This window comes from Carlito syrichta, unplaced genomic scaffold (genome assembly GCF_000164805.1).
Source record: "Carlito syrichta isolate Samal-C Ts95f unplaced genomic scaffold, Tarsius_syrichta-2.0.1 Scaffold307930, whole genome shotgun sequence".
Taxonomy (NCBI): Eukaryota; Metazoa; Chordata; class Mammalia; order Primates; family Tarsiidae; genus Carlito; species Carlito syrichta.
The window spans coordinates 611,980-628,416 of NW_007252026.1; the positions used below are offsets into that span (position 1 = coordinate 611,980).

Consider the following 16,437-nt stretch of genomic DNA (forward strand, 5'->3'; position numbering starts at 1 on the left):
TTTAAAATAATTTATAATAATTCTTCCAGATGAACAGGTAACAATTTAACAGTTTGTAAAGTTGTCATTCAGTCATTTATTCATTTAATAAGCAGTTGTTGGTACCTACTCTATATTAAGTGCCTGGTTACTACCTTCAAGGAGAGTGGTTAAAAGCTATGATTTTAAAAAATACATACATACACATACACACTAAATACTATTTGAACAGAAAGGCATTAGTTGCTAACTGTGCTGGGAAAGAGAGGGGGACTTCAGTGAGGATCACATTTGAGTTGGATCTAAAAGAAAAAGAATTTTTCCTGTTGACTTGGAGGATAGGGGCATTTCAAGTTGAGAGATCTGCTTGTAAAAGATAATGAGGCATGAACAAAAATAGGATTGTTAGAGATGGGAGAGACAATCACTGTGGCTGCCATAATGTCTATGGTGGCTCTTTGATTAGACAATAACGTAAGTTGGTACCAAACCGAGAAGGGCCTAACTAAGGAATTTAATTTTTGTCGATAGATAGTAAAGATTTTGACAACATTTTTTAAGAGAGGGAAAATGATGTGAAGATTGTGTTATACAGAGATGGCTTTATTGTTTTATTTTTTTTAATAGTAAATAAGAATCCCATGGTCTAGAAAAGTATAAATACCTTGTATAGCAGCATAACACTGTAATATTAAGTAATAGAAAGTAACTTCTGACATAGGATTTTAATTAGACATGTTAAGTTGCCTTCATTTTGCCAGCATTATGCTATTATTTTATTAATTGTGTCATAGATGGGCATAAGCTCATAAAATGTGGGAAGAAAATTTTAATTATCATTGAGACATCAGTATTCTTTCATTTATTTATTAACAATGAAAAAGAAACTTAATTTGTTATATGCTAATTAAGCTGATGGTAATCTGGATCAATGATGAGATTAAACAAGAGTAAAATCTGGGGGAGAGTGTGAAGAATTGGAAGAGGGAGAAGTTTGATGTTTTCGGTTATTCATGGAAAAAGTTGTCTCTGTTGAAATGGTCAGTTGGTTTTGAATCAACAAATAATTGAAGGCAAATAAAAATCTTATTAACAAGAAAGTAACTTATCTGAAGCAATGTTGGTATCTTAAAATCACTTCATTCCCAGTGCCTAGCCTAGTTCCTGAGAGAAAGAGAACAATTAGTGTGTGTTCAATGAATAAAGCAGCAGGAAAAAAATTAAAAACACAGAGGGGATAAAGGCAAAAAAACCTTGAAAAGAGAAAAATGTTATTTAGCAATAGTCATAGGGATGACATTGTTACAAATAGTAATATTAGTGATATAATACCAGAACTGCAAGAATAATCTGGGAAAATCTAAATCGAATCATTCCATCTGGTAGTTTCTGGAGCACAGCCTGTGCCAGGCACTGTCCAGGGTGCTGGAGACCCAGAGGGAAGTGAGGCATGACGCCTGCCCTCAAAGAAGCACTTATGATCTCCAGGACGATGACCCTTAATCCCCAGCATTGCTCTCTTCTCTACACTCCCATTGCTAGCTAATCCGTTCCTGAGCCGTTTAGACCCTAATGTTATTATTTATCTCTATTCATGATTGTGTGTGTGTGTGTGTGTGTGTGTGTGTGTGTGTGTGTGTGTGTTTTCCACTAATTCATTCATTCATTCAGTCAGTCATTTGACTATGCAAGAAGTAATTCCTGGGTACCTATTATGTCTAGGAGCAGAAATAAAGTAGGTAGGACTCATGGGTGCTGAAGAATACTATTCTAGGTTGAGGAGCCCTGGGACTGAGACCTGGTTGCAGTGAGTGAGTGGGGCATGGCATGTGAGGGTCTCTGGGAAGTGCACTCAGCCCTGAGGCAAAAGCAGGCTGTGTGGTCACAGCAGAGCCAGAGGCTCAGTGTGGCTAGAACAAAGTGAGGGAGAGGAGGAGATGAGTCTGAGAGACTACTAGGGACTGTTCCATATGAGCCTGAACAGGACTTTGGGTTTTCCAGGCAGTGCTATATTCCTTCAGGCTGGCAATTCCTCCCACATTTCTCTGATTTTCTCCACCTGTCATGGTGCAGTCCTGGGCATATTGGCAGACACCTCAATATGACCTACCTTGACCAACTCTTTTGGAAAATGCTACCCATTCTCTAGATTGACTAAAGACTCACAAATCAGCCAAATATTCCTGATGTATATGAAGTTTTGTTCTAACTTATGAATGTTTCCATTCTGTGAAGTTGAGTCTGTTATACCAGGTGTGACTAAAACAGTGACTCAAAGAGAACTGCCTACCTCTAGTTTCTGAAGATGGCTTCATCTGAATCAGTCTGCTTCTGCCATAATATATGCAACTGGTGTGGATGTGACATCTTTTGCCCAACTTGTTCAATAAATCCTACTCAACAAAGACAAAAATCAGCTTCTATTTGGGGGTAAAATAGATGCTTATTTACTCAGCTAGAATGCTCAACTGTAAAATGATTACAAAATCAATTTATGGGAATGTTTTATCAATGGAGATAGTGGTAATGATGAAATATCATTATGCATATACAAGGTACAGTATTATTATACAAATGCAACTCCTTGATACTAGTTTGCTTATCATCTCTACCCAGGATTTCAGACTTTGGACCATGAGGATCAGATTGCTTTGCTGAAAGGGTCTGCAGTTGAAGCTATGTTTCTCCGTTCAGCTGAGATTTTCAACAAGAAGCTTCCAGCTGGACATGTTGACCTGTTGGAAGAAAGAATTCGAAAGAGTGGTAAGTGACTTGGTTAATGGTAAAATAATATGTGCAAGTAAAGTTGGCACACCCAGGAAGGCAGGGCTCTTGCCTGTCTTGTGCAATGTTATGTGCTCACTGTATCCCAGCATAGAGAATTGTTCTAAAAAGGTATATGTTAAGTAAATGGGACTTTTAGAGACTTGGTTCAAAAATCCCTGTTATAATAGCAAAAAACTAGAAATACTCTATGCACTAAGAAATACTCTACTGTGCTCTGCTGTACTAAGATAAAGGGCCCAAGGAAGACTCTTTGAAAAGATTAGAAAATTAGTCTAATTTTTAAAAGGAGCACAAAGGAACTGGGACTATACAGTCTAGAAAAATATTTATTTATTAAAAACCTTCAGGTATGAAAGACTAACGATTATTCATCCCTTTCAAAATAAAATAAGAATAAATTGCAGCAGTAATATTTTTATGTCATTTATTAGGTTCCAGATACTGTTTTAAATACTTCACATATGTGATTTCATCAAATCTTTGTGAAAATCCTATGAAATAAACACTCATTATTTCCATTTTACAGATAAAGAAACTAGAATAGAGAAAGGTTAAATAACTTACCCAGAGACAGACAGGAAGGCTGATTTCAGAAGACTTGGGTCTTGACCACTAGGCTTGGGTCTTGATCACTATGCCTCTCAAGAGGCAAAGCAATAGCACAAGTTACTCAGTTTGGCTTATTATGGAGTAAGACTATGATAGGGAGGGCCAAGAGACATCAGGATGAATCACCAGGAATTCTGTTTGGTTTTCCTGAAAGAGTTCATATATAGGTTGAGAGGGAAACCAATGAGATGAGTTGACTTCTCAAGATCTTTTTTTCTAAAGTACTATCATTCTAGGATTGGCTGAAGCAAGTTTAAAACTGGTATTTTAAGGTGTCTAGTTCTTTGGATAATTTTTCATCCATGACCTGAAGAGTTTTAAATTTTTGTTTATGTTGGTTTTCAACTTTCTCCTGAAGTTCATCAACCAATTTTATAATCAACCTTTTGAATTTTATGTCTGGAATTGCAAAAATTTTATTTTGCCTAGAGTTCATTGCTGAAGAGTTGGAGTGGTCTTTTGGGGATGTTGGAGAAGTCTGTTTTTTCATATTGTCAGATTTATTTTTCTGGTTCCTTCTCAGCTGGGTAGACAGTTTCTTCTTATTTGAGGCTGGCAGGGGGCTGACATAGGGTTCCCTTGGTTATATACAGCCTTGGTGTGATGAGTTTCTCACTTGCCAGCTATGACAGCCTTGAGTTGTGTACTTGCACTGGCTCAAGGCATCCTGCATGGCTGGAGTGGCTTGGAAAGTGTTGTTAGCTGGTGCTTGGGATCATGCCTTCCCCGAAGCTGAGGTATTGGATCCGATGTGTCCAGTTGTACTGTTGACCTCCATCCAGGAGGTAGCGCTTGTAGAAGAAAGCCAGTTGTGATGGTGGCTGTACGGTTTCTCCTTGGTGAGTATTGATTGCTCCAAGGGAATGCTCAGTCAGCCTAGGCCCAGGGCAGGGCTCTGGGGAGACAACGTCTGTTTTGAGCCTTCAGGGGATAGTGCAGAAGAAAGGAGCTGAAACACCCCACAAGTGTGCACTCTTGGCTACTGCAGTGGGGATTAGGTGGAAGTCCCAGGCCACTGGGGTAATGCTGTTGGGCAGAGCTGGCCCAGAAGAGTTCACAAGGGAAGTGAGGGGTTTCTATGGCAACACATTCTCCTGGCTCTTGCCTTGGCCTCAGGCAATCTGCAATCTGAATTTCAAGGTGCAGTTGGCCTCGGGGGGCCTTAGATGGTCTCAGGCAACCCATACTACCAGGAACTGTCTGCAGCTGCAGAGTTTGCCCATGGGGCCTGGTCTCTCCCAAGCTGGCTTGAAAGCAGCTGCTCCATCCTGCCAGGGTTGACTTCCTAGGAAATGGCTGTTGGTAATTCTCAAGGCCTTTTTTCTGCACCACTTCACTGTGGAGGGTGGCTGTGGGGAAGGGAGATTTCCCATAAAGGACTGGGGTACCATGAGGCCCAGGGATCCCTGCAAGTTCACAGCAGGAGTACAGAACTCCTGAATTACCCTCATTCACCCTTCCCACCGCGTATCGAGGCTGTGCTGGACTGTGGTGGTACAGCAAGAATCTGGCCAGTTCCAACCCAGGTCAGTGGATTTTTTTCTTCTTCTTTGCTCTAAGTGGCTATCATCACTCCTTTGGGGACTTGTGGGGTGTGCTGCTGGACCTGTTTCTTTCTGTATACTGAGGAAACTCTATCTGGGTTCATTCTGTATGAGAAACTCACTCTAGCTGCCTCATGTCAGTCATCTTAATCTTCTCCAAAACCAGTATGTTGGACTAGAAATTGGAAGGAAGATTTTCAGGCAGTACTCCATCTGTGATATAAATAAAATGATTTAAAAATTGAGAATTATTTTTAAGAGCAGTCTTTCCATAATCATTATTTTTTTTCTTCCTAGTTAAACTAAATCTAAACTAAGCTAGCATCACTGGTAGACTTTTAAAAACACACACTTTGAAAAGATGCACTATTCATGGACTTTACTAATCCAACAAATGTTTAAGAACAAGGTACCGTGGTGGCAATGAAGAGAAAAATCCAGCATGTTCCTTTCCCTCAGCTTACAGTCCAGTCGGAAGAAATGAAATGTACATCACAACAGGATGATGTAGCAGAGAAAACTGAGAGAGGATGGCTTCTAGCTGGGAGGGTTCCAGAGTGGTTTGTGGGCATTGAAACTGGGACTTGAGGCTGGATTGAAATTTGATTTGGGTACCCAGGGTGGGGGTGCAGGAGAGCACCCAAGGGAGAGTGGCAAGAGCCCTCAGCAAATGTGCACCCAGAAGAGTGAGGAACTGAGTCGTTTGGACGGCGGGTCACACGAAAGAGAAATGAAAAGGAAAAACAGTCAGAACCAGACCGTTGAAGGACTTGAATACTGGGCTATTTTGATTTAATCTCCTAAGTAATGGGAGACGTGGGAGGTTTTTGAGCAGAGGAGGGAAAACATCAAAATCAGGCTTCCCACATCTTCCAGCAGTTTAGGATAAGCCAGGAGGGAAGATACCTGTTAGGGGCAAGAGTTTGCAGAGATGTAGCCCTTGCTGCCAGAAGAAATGGGAAGGCGAGAAAAGAGATGGGAGATGTATCACTGCAGCTTGTCACCCTTGAACATTATGATGTCAAGAAAGACGGATTCCAGTCCTGGACAGATTTTATCACTTGCCTTTTTTGGGCCTTAGTGGTGTGTGTGTGTGTGTGTGTGTGTGTGTGTGTGTGTGTGTGTGTGTGTGTCTTTAGGCTAAGTGGAAAAGGTTGAATCAGAGAACCTCTAAGGCACCAGTCAGTTCTACAAGTCATACTCTTCTTCTTCTTCTTCTTCTTCTCCTTCTTCTCCTCCTCCTCCTCCTCTTCTTCCTCCTCCTCCTCCTCCTTCGTTGGAGTCTCACTCTGTCTCCCAGGCTGGAGTGCAGTGGCATGCTCACAGCCACCATAACTTCAATCTGCTAGGCTCAGGTGATCCTTCCACCTCAGTCTTCCAAGTAGCTGGAACTAGAGGCATGTGTCACCATGTCCGGCTAATTTTTTTTATTTATTGTAGAGACGTGCTCTCACCGAGTTGTCCAGACTAGTCTCGAACGTGGGGGCTCAAGCAAGCCACTTGCCTCAGCCTCTCAAAGTGCTGGGATTATAGGCTGAACCAAGCCTGGCCTTTTTTCCTCTTAACTAATTCAATTTTCCTGATTGGTGGCTTATCCAGTCACTCAACCAGCTACTTAAGTGTCCTGATTTTAAAGCTGTGATCAGTCATTGACAGTTCAACTTAGGAAATAGTTAAAGGATACAGGTTGAGTTTTCACGTACACAAACCTAATTGTTGGTTTAGGCCATTGAATGTAGATTTGTAGTTCTCTCCTTATACAGAAAATGATGGTGGCGTCAACCTATGTTGAACCAAGTGTCACCAGCTTCACCTGGTCACATGTTTGTTCCGACTCCCATGGACTGTTGTGTGCCCTCTTTGAGAAAATCCGTGAGTCAAACCCATTTGTTTTTAAAAGAATAAAATACAAAGAAATGAAGACTGAATATGACAAAATATTGTTCATTGTGCAGATAGGTCTCCAACTCTCAAAGGATCTTACTCTAGTTAGTGTGTGTTGGGTTTATTTGTCAGGAGACAGTGGTGATGAACAGTGTGGAGTGTGGGACCCAGCTTGAATCCAGCTCGCTGCTTATTAGCTGCATGCCTTATTCTTTAGAAGCTATTGAAATAGACCCTAAAACCCATTTTATCTCTGAAATCATGTCTAACTTTAATACTTATTCTGCGGCCCCCTGCCTGGATCTTAATATTAAAAACATCGTAAGGCAGGGTCTTCCTCTTTCTGAGTTGGCATTTTATCCCAGGTACCTAGCACATGCCTGGCTTAGAGTGAGTGCTCAACAAAAATCTGTAGAATGAACAGATGAATGAATGAATGAGTGAGGGAGGGAATGGAGGCTTGTCTGCAGCCATGAAGCTGGTCCATTTATTGACTTTTCAGATGGTTGTTCCCCTGGATCGCATTTCTGTAGGCCCTGCTGATGGGAAGTGAATTTGGTGAACAGGCACCTCTTTTGCATGTGAGTGTAGAAGGAAAAAGACAGTCTGGGTGTGGAAGTGCTGCTGTGCCCTCTCTCCTCCCCCTTAAAAGATGAGTCCTTTAAAGTTGATTCAGGTGCCAGACAACAAAACAAAGGGTGCAGTGTCTGCCATGTGAGTGGAGCTGTGTTGGTGGCAGACATCAAGGGGGGTTATCCAGCCTTCTCTCTCTCTCTCTCTCTCTCTCTCTCTCTCTCTGTCTCTCCCCTGGGTGCTTGGCTTCTAGTTTTCACCTTTGTCTTGTTCCATCAGATCTCCTGGGTCTTGACCAAGTCAAGCACTGCCATTTCCACGATGTAATTCATTTCCCCTGAGTTGCTGGGTCCCTCCCCACTCTGGTTCAGCTGAGAGAGAGGAAAAAAGGGGTTTTCCAAAAGGTGCATAGAATGCACCCTATAAAATGTGTGTGTGTGTGTGTGTGTGTGTGTGTGTGTGTGTGTGTGTATACACATAATACACAGATCTATTAGTAGCACCCAAAGATTATTATTCACCCCTCATATGTGTCAGGCTCTATTCCCAGTGTTTTGTGAGCTTTGGGTCCTACAAGAAGCAGAATGAAGATGGAACCAATTGTACCAGAGATTAACTGGGGGAAACACCTCTGAAGAATTGATAGGGAGGAAGCAGGTATGGGCAGGGAGAATCTTTACACCGCCACGCTGACATCTGTGCAAGGAGACAGGGAAGAAAGCATTGGGTATGAAAAACCTCGGAGGACAGCACAAATCTGAGAAAGTCTCAGCTAGGCCAATGGAGAGGACCAAGTCCGAGGTACCTACCGAACGGGCCAGCACTGGCATACCCACTGTGCTCAGTCATGGGCTGGAATAAGGCTGGTTAAGTATGTCCTCAGCTTTCACAAGGGCAGCAGCTAGAGGCTGTCAGCCAACCACACTCCCAACTGTGGGATCTCTTCAAGGGAGATCTGAGTGGTCCATTTCTGTGGCTAACATCAGGCTTCACAAAAACACATCTGCTCTTCATAACTCTTTGAGGTGGATATTATGAGTCATACACCAGCCCCCAGATCCTGTTAATGCTAGTATCTTCCCTGTTCCAAAATCTTAGTCCCAACCATCCTATCCCTCTGAAATTGCCCTCTGACCTTCTAGATCACCTCTCCCATACCCCAACTCCATTCATTGCCCTTCCATCCACTAGCCCTTTAGCCATCGACTCAACAACCTTTTAAAAGCCTTGCCTCACTTCCCTCAAGACTTGGCTTAGGGTTCATGGTCCATCAGTTCATAGGATCACCTCCTACTCACTGGATGTCCTCAATCCTTGTCTTTCTCTCACCTGAGAAAACCACCTCCCTGCCCGAACACAACTCTGTGCTGGAACCTGAGAACTGAGGCAGTATGATTGGCTTACCTTAAGCTAATGATCACATACTTCAGGTGAATCTCAGTACTGCTCACTTATTCCTTTTCCCTACACAACTGACTCTCACTCTTGTGGAAAACCATCTCATGCCTTCTTCTCTCTCTTCAAACTTCCAATATTCCATTCCCCTCTTTCTCGCTGGAAAAGGTAGATTTCAAGAACATGCCCTAGGAGTCGGGGCTCAAGTAAATGTGGTCAAACTTAGCGAATGTTGGACTCCTCAAGCTTAGTCAATATGTCAAGACAGAATTGCCATAAAAAACAAAGGCTGGAGCCAGTCTTCTAGAATTAGATGCGGCATGGGGCTCCCCATAGTGTCCTGAGTCTGGGCCAGAGCTGAGCCTGTTGGGGCACGTGGAGTGGTTCTGACCATGAAGACTGAAGTCAGGCAGGTGTCTGCACCCAGGCTCCTTGAATTTGGCTGCCCCATGTTTCTGGAGCCTCTGCAACACATCAGCTACCTGTAACAGGCAGAAACAAGTGTCCTAGTTCCCCTTTAATCAAATTAAGCACTTTAAAACATCTGTTTGGTTTTTTTTTTTGCCTGAAGAACACCTCTGATGATCAGTCATAGTCATAGTTGTATAGTAGTTTTTGGCTGTCCTCAAGGTTTACGCGCAGACATCCCCTAAACCTTGAGGACAGCTAATCCTTTGTGACTCACATGATCATTTCAGAACACTTTCCCATATTTCTTGAGGTGGTAACCCATTGAGGTGGTAACCCATGAGCCCTTTTCCTCTCCCTTAATAAGCCCGAGTCCATTTAGAATTCTATCATTTTCACAACTGCCAGTAGAGTCACCGTCCAGTGCAATGGAAGATCTGTTTCTACCAGGACCTGTATTTGTTTATCTGTTCATTCTTTTTTTCCCCCAACAAACTTTTATTAAATATGGCTATGGGCCAGGTACACTGGGGTTGCAAAAGATGAATAAGACAAGGCCAGAATCCTCAAGGACTTCGTCTTCTAGGGGAAAGATATATGAAAGAAAATAATCACGGTAGAGCATCCTGCATAATTTAAGCTAGAGTTCTGTTTGGCTGTTGTAACAGAGAATAAAAACAAAGAGGACTTAAGCAAGATGAAAATGTGTTTCTATCTTGTGATAACCTGGGCATGAGGAGAACAGGACTGACAGGGCAGTGTCATAATGTCCTTGTGTTCTGTTCATTCACCCATAAAGCAGTGATTTTGTTCTCATGGGCAAAATAGCTCCCCATCATTTTGATACAGCCACATTCCAACCAGTAGGGAAAGTAAGTAGGGAAAAGAACGGAAAAGAGCAATGCCCCCTTCCTGTCAGGGAACGATCCAGAAGGTGCACACAACTTCTGACATCCATTGGCAAGAACTTAACTTCTTCATCACACCTTGAGATGAGAGAGCTATCAAGAGACTGATGCAATAGTGAGGAGAGAAATGATGAGGGTCTTCCCACTTACCATACAAATAATCAAAAAGAGAAAGACCTTGCTTGCAATTTCATAAGTTTCAGAACTTTTGATTCTTCAAGTTTCAGAAAAGTTGAAGAGTAAAGTTTTCCAGAAGAAGATCTTTGTAAATAAATATGCCTCTATAAATAATATGTGTCTAACTCATAATAAGATACTTTCCTCAAATAGTCACACATTGTGACCATAAAAAACATCCGAATTCATATGCCGCTTCATATTTTATTATCTATAATGATCTTTCATTTATTAATATTTATGAATTTGCTTCTCCCAGTGGATTTTCAGAACATTGCCTCTTCCACACACCACATAAAAACCGAACCTTGCAAGATGACCTTTCAGAATAGCTTTTTATTCTTATGCTAATATGACACATTCTTATTTCTATTGTACATTTAATTCCAGAGTAACATAACGTCTCAAAGTTACCCTGTTTATGCCAAGAAACTCTTTAAAGAATATAATGTGAGTTTCTTTTGCTGTTCTTCAAATTCAGACTCTTTTGTTCGCTATTATTAAATCCCAGTTACATACACAAAGATACTGTCTCCTGAGATGCTTTTACTTAATGAGAGTTACAGTGTTTATTTATGCTAATTGAGGCTTTAGAACATATATCTGATATGGCTGTTTCTATACAATTCTTGTGCATCAATAATTTTATTCCTAATGAAGTATTATAATACAACTAGATTTTTAAGCTGGAAATATTAATAAAAGTAGGAATAGTCATATGCTGCAAAACATGATGGGAATGAAATAAATTTAGTAGCAGTGAATGAGTAATAATATATATATTAGTTAAGAAAGGTAGATTTATTAAAGAGAAGGAAGGCACAATGGGCAGGACAGCAGCAAGAGTGTCTGCTGTCTGCCGCCATGAGTTTTTATTTTAACATTAAGGAAATTAGCAATAATCTCCCACAGGTCAAAGCAACTTGTTCTACTCATTTCACATATAACTACCCCCTAAAATTTATAGTAGTTTTTGACTTTTTTCCGTTCCCCACAAGAGACATAAATAAAATCTTCAATTAGGTAAGTATTTATCAGCGTGACAATGTATCTTGCGATTTTGCAGTGTCTGTTTTTACATATATCCCTTTAACGCTGCTCCTAGTGGCCCCCAGGAAGTGTTATACTGCTTTTTTATAGATGGAGAAAACGACCTTAGAGAGGTTCAGTAGCTTGTCCCAGGGCATACTGCTCACCCTCGGCAAGCAGAGTGCCAGGAAACTCAAAGCCTGGCACTCTCTCCATAATTGTACCTGTCGTCCACCAAGATCGAATATAAGCCCAACTGTTGGCTAGCAGGGAACAGAAGGACCCAGTGAAACACGGTTCCTGACTTCAGTTGAGGGATCAAGTATGAGCAGCAGTTGGCAGTTTCAAACTGCCTTTGAGTAAAGGATAAAATGGATAGAGACAAGAGGTCAAAGGAGATGACAGAGTAATAAAATCGTAGCTAGTTACCATCATCATACTAAGGCATTCTTCACAACTTGCACAACATAAAAAGAGTTGTCAGAACTACATTCTTCAAAGACACAAATCTAAACTGATTATCAGTTCAGATACTCTCTTCAAAAGAAAGATTGGAAATGTAAAGAAAAAAACAAAGAAAAAACCAAAAAATGGCGGAATATTTATAAGAAAGGTAGATGCTTAAGTGAAATTTGCTTTCCAAAGTGGTCACATGATAATTTTGACCTAGACAAATCTGGGACTCTAATTATAGGAAAAAACTATCTTCAAGTTAAGAGGAGGCATTGAAGAGTACAAGGTGACGCTGTTTCCATGTCCCTGTGCAGAATCCATTGTCCTTAGCTGTATTTCTAAGCCCTTGGCATTTGCTCAGTGTGGCGTATTATGTATTTGCTATGTACAGTAGCCCCTTATATCCACGGAGGATGGCTCCAGGACCTCTCTTGGACATCAAAAGCAATGGATGCTCAAGTCTCTGACATAAAATGGTATTTGCATATAACCTATACACATTCTCCTTATACTTTAAACAATCTCTGGCTTACTTTCCATGCTTTATACATTGTGAATGCTATGTCAATAGTTATTATACTGCATTGTTTAGAGAATGACAAGAAAAAAGTCTGTATGTGTTTATTACAATCACAATATTTTTCTAAATATTTTCCATCTGTGGTTGGTTGAATCCATGGATATGGAACCCACAGACCCAGATAGCTGACTGTATCTGCCTCCTCAATTAATCCACTGACTGCCTGACACATATTAGGCACACAAACATTGGTGAATATTGTTGAGAAGAATCTGGAACTTGGCAGCCCAAACTCTGGCAACTCCTAACTTGAGAGACAATTTGGCCAGATGCTTTTTAGCCATCAGGACTAATGAGAAGTATATCATTTATTAAATATTTTAAATCAAATAGTTTATATTGAAAGTAGTTCTTTGTTGAGTTGCTCATTTGGTGACAGTTTTTTCCTTAGGGTCAAGAATATAGAAACACTCCTGGGTAGAGTTTCGAGTTGAAATAGAGGTCAGGGTCCCATCTCTGAACACTAGGAGAATGCTTCCGCTGTCTCAATGGCATCCCTTGTCCCCAGCGTGTCTCACAACAACGCCATCTTCAGCAAAACATACTACTGCTGATTCATTCAACAAACACCTGTGAATCTCTTGCCGTGTCTCTAGTAGGATGCCAGTTGCTAAAGATGCAGAGATGACTTGGAAGGCTGAAGCGGAAGGATCGCCTAAGCCCAGCAGGTCGAGGCTGCGGTGGCCGTGAGAGTGCCACTGCCCTCCAGCCTGGGCGACAAGAGTGAAACTCCAACAACAAAAAAGGTGCAGAGAAGAGTAAGAAACATCTGTGGAGCCCCCTTCAGGGCCAGGCAGCACGCCAGGCCCTGAGGATGCAGTCCCCACTCCTGTAAAATATACATGACATCTCACTCTCTAGTAAGAAGAAAGGGTGTAAATTGCGACAGGTGCAGGAGAATTAGAGAAGGAAGTGACTGGTTCTTCTCTGAGACAAGGAACGCTCCACAGAGAAAGCACCTTTTTAAAAATTATTATCAAGATGTGGGGTACACTTCAGGGTTAGGTATACACATGTTGATTATGCAGGTACCCTTGTTGATGAGGTATGCCCTCCCTCCCCTAGCAGTTTCCCTCAACTGCCAATCTCACCCCCCTTCCCTGAAAGTTTCCCAGTACTGCCAATCTCTTTCTTATAGCATTATAATCGTTCAAGGTCCACTTATGAGTGAGAACATATGGTACTCTGTTCTTTGTTTCTGTGATAGATCACTGAGTATGATCGACTCCAAATCCATCCAAGTTGCTGTGAAATCCATGTGTTTGTCTTTCTTTATGGCTGCATAATATTCCACTGTATATATGTACCACATTTTTTTATACAGTCCAACTTTGATGGGGAAAGCAAATTTTGAACTTGACGTTGAAACATGGGTGGGGTGGGGTGCCTTAGCCTAATAAGGGTCCTGCCTTGTAGATCAGGAAAAATGCAGGAAAACATAAAGCCGTAATTTTATGTGTTAGGGGAACTGTCAGTTAGAATACTCGTGGCTGAAGGTAACAGAATCCAACTCAACATGGCCTGAAAATGTAAGGAAAGTGCATTAGCTCAAACAAGAAACCCAGAGGAGCAGTGGTGGCAGAACTGGCTGATTTAAGGGTTCAACCCACCATCAGAAATGCAGGTCCTTTTCCTCTTTGCTGCATTCACTGGCGTGTCAGCCTTCCCCCACAGGCTGACCCTCCTGCTGGTCAGCAGTTCCGAACAGGTGTCCCATCCAGGCCCAGCAGTGGCCAAAGGAAGAAGAGATGGTGTCTTTCTGAGTGTGGGAGTCTTTCCCAGGGGCTTTCCGGTAGACCTTCCCCTCAGTCTCGTGGGCCAGAATAGCACCACTGTCCCCGACTGCACACACCTCTAATCTGGGAAGCGAGAACAGCAGCGGCCGGCCTTGGGCTGGAGCTGGGATGTGTCTCCATACAGCACATGGCCACAGGGCAGGATGGGAAAAGGGAGATAAGTTGTGTAGGCCACACACCAAGGAGCCTAGAAGGATCAGTGTCATTAGCTCAGAGGAGACCACTGGATGGCGAGAGCTCAGTTTGAAAGAAAAGCAAAAGGCAGATGTGGTTTTGTGTGCCATGTCGGGCTCAAACCTTAACCTCTATGCTATAGGGTGGTGTAGTAAGAGAAAACATTTCAAGTTATATGGCTTTCGCAAATAGTATTATTTTTAACAAGATGCCCAGTCTATCTTGAGAACGCCAATTATAATACATTGTAGCAGTATTTATAACATCAGATGTATCTTATATAATATGCACCCTGGCATATCTCTCTCTCTCTCTCTCTCTCTCTCTCACACACACACACACACACACACACACACACACACACACACAGCTTTGTTTTTGTTCCCAACTAAGACTAGAAAGTTTATTAGAAAACTTAGCCATTTGACATTTGAAACAGCTTAAGGCAGTATAGTGTTGATTCTATCAAATTGTGATTCTCTCAAAGAATATTTCCCATCATGAATAAGTTATCAGTCATAGTCCTCTTTTTTTTTTGGAAGGGAAACAAGAAACAGACACATAAATGGTGTTTTGCAACTTCAAATTTTCTCATCAAAGTCTTTTGGTTACAAGTTAGAAAATAGCCCCACCGTGTGACCAAAAATCAGCGAATGGGTCACTCGAGCAAAAAATGAAGCAGATTTTGCCTTCAGGAAGAAAGAACAGGAAAATAGGAAAAGGCTGCCCCCTTCAGGAGGATGCTATTGTTACGCTTTTTACCTTAGAGGTTCACAAACCCTTCGCTTATGGTGTTGTGGCTAATTCTGACTGTTGACTCTAACTCCAAAAGCAGACTTATATTTGATCTGTCCTGTAGAAAAATTACTTTTATAAACTCTCCTAATATTTGTTTTCTATATTTTCTCTGTATTTACTCTTGGTTTTGACAACATGCACTGGATGAAACATTCATGATAAACATTTTAACCTGAATCTGCCCAAACATTATCACCTGTAATTAGACAGCTAAGGAAGGTAACATCTTTGGAGGGTGAGTGAGGATTTAGAAAGACAAATGAAGTAGAAAATCAGGTAATCAGAGTCAAGGTTTCGCTTGTTTGCACAGGCTGGTTTTGAACTCCTGGCCTCAAGCGATCTTCCCACCTCAGCTGCCTAGCTGAGCAGATTAATGTGACCTATTGAAAAATGCCTCAGCCCAGCACAGTGGCTCAGACCTGTCATCCCAGCATTTGAGGAGTCTGAGATGGGAGAATCACTTGAGCCCAGGAGTTCGAGACCAACCTGGGCAATATAGTGAAACCTTGTCTCTAAAAAAATTTTTAAAATTAGCCTGGTGTGGTGGTGCATGCCTGTAGTCCAAGCTACTTGGGAGACTGAGGCAGAAGGATAGCCCGAGCCAAGGAGGTGGAGGCTGCGGTGAGCAATTGCACTCCAGCCTGGGTGACAGAGAGAGATCCCAACCTCCCTTCCCCCTCCAAAAAAAGGAAAAAAAAAATAGAAATGAATAATAACTAATAATAAAATAGAACATTTATAACATACTGTAATAACAGTCATGTGGGCTCTTATTACAGCCTAATGGGAATTCTTATATTCATTGCATAGAAAAGATGGTAGAGTTTTCACAGAGAGTTCAAGAACTGCCAAGCAGCTAGGTAGGAGGCTGGGAACTATTTCTCAACTCTTCCTCCTCAAGAATTTTAAGGTAGGATTCTTTTTTTCTGAGTCAGAGTCTCACTCTGTCACTCAGGCTGGAGTGCAGTGGCATGCTCACAGCTACTGCAACCTCAACCTCACAGCTACTGCAACCTCAGGCAACCCTTCTGCCTCAGTCTTCCAAGTAGCTGGAACCACAGGTGGGCACCACCACACCCAGCTAATTTTTAAAAAAAATTTTATTGCAGAGACGTGGGCTTGCCAAGTTTCCCAGGCTGTTCTCAAACCCCTGGGCTGAGACAATCCTCACACTCCAGCCTCTCAAAGTGCTGGAATTACAGGCATGAACCCAAATTTAATATTTTCAAACCAGCTATCTTGAATGTTATCCCCAAAGCTTCATGTACTATTTAAAGTTATGACATAGCCGTAAGTTATTATTTTAGGTAACCAAAACCAGTGGGTGTAGTCCCCAAATTCTG

At 41.8% G+C, this 16,437-nt stretch overlaps 1 protein-coding gene across 2 annotated transcripts in view; it reads left to right on the plus strand.

Moving 5' to 3' along the window:
• Window positions 1–16,437, plus strand: part of NR1H4 (nuclear receptor subfamily 1 group H member 4) — a 59,967-nt gene that overhangs the window by 36,996 nt on the left and 6,534 nt on the right. For both annotated transcript variants that reach the window (XM_008064690.2, XM_008064691.1), the window contains exon 7: window positions 2,596–2,742. In XM_008064690.2, the coding sequence (XP_008062881.1) occupies window positions 2,596–2,742 (147 nt within the window). The remainder of the gene's footprint in view (window positions 1–2,595; window positions 2,743–16,437) is intronic.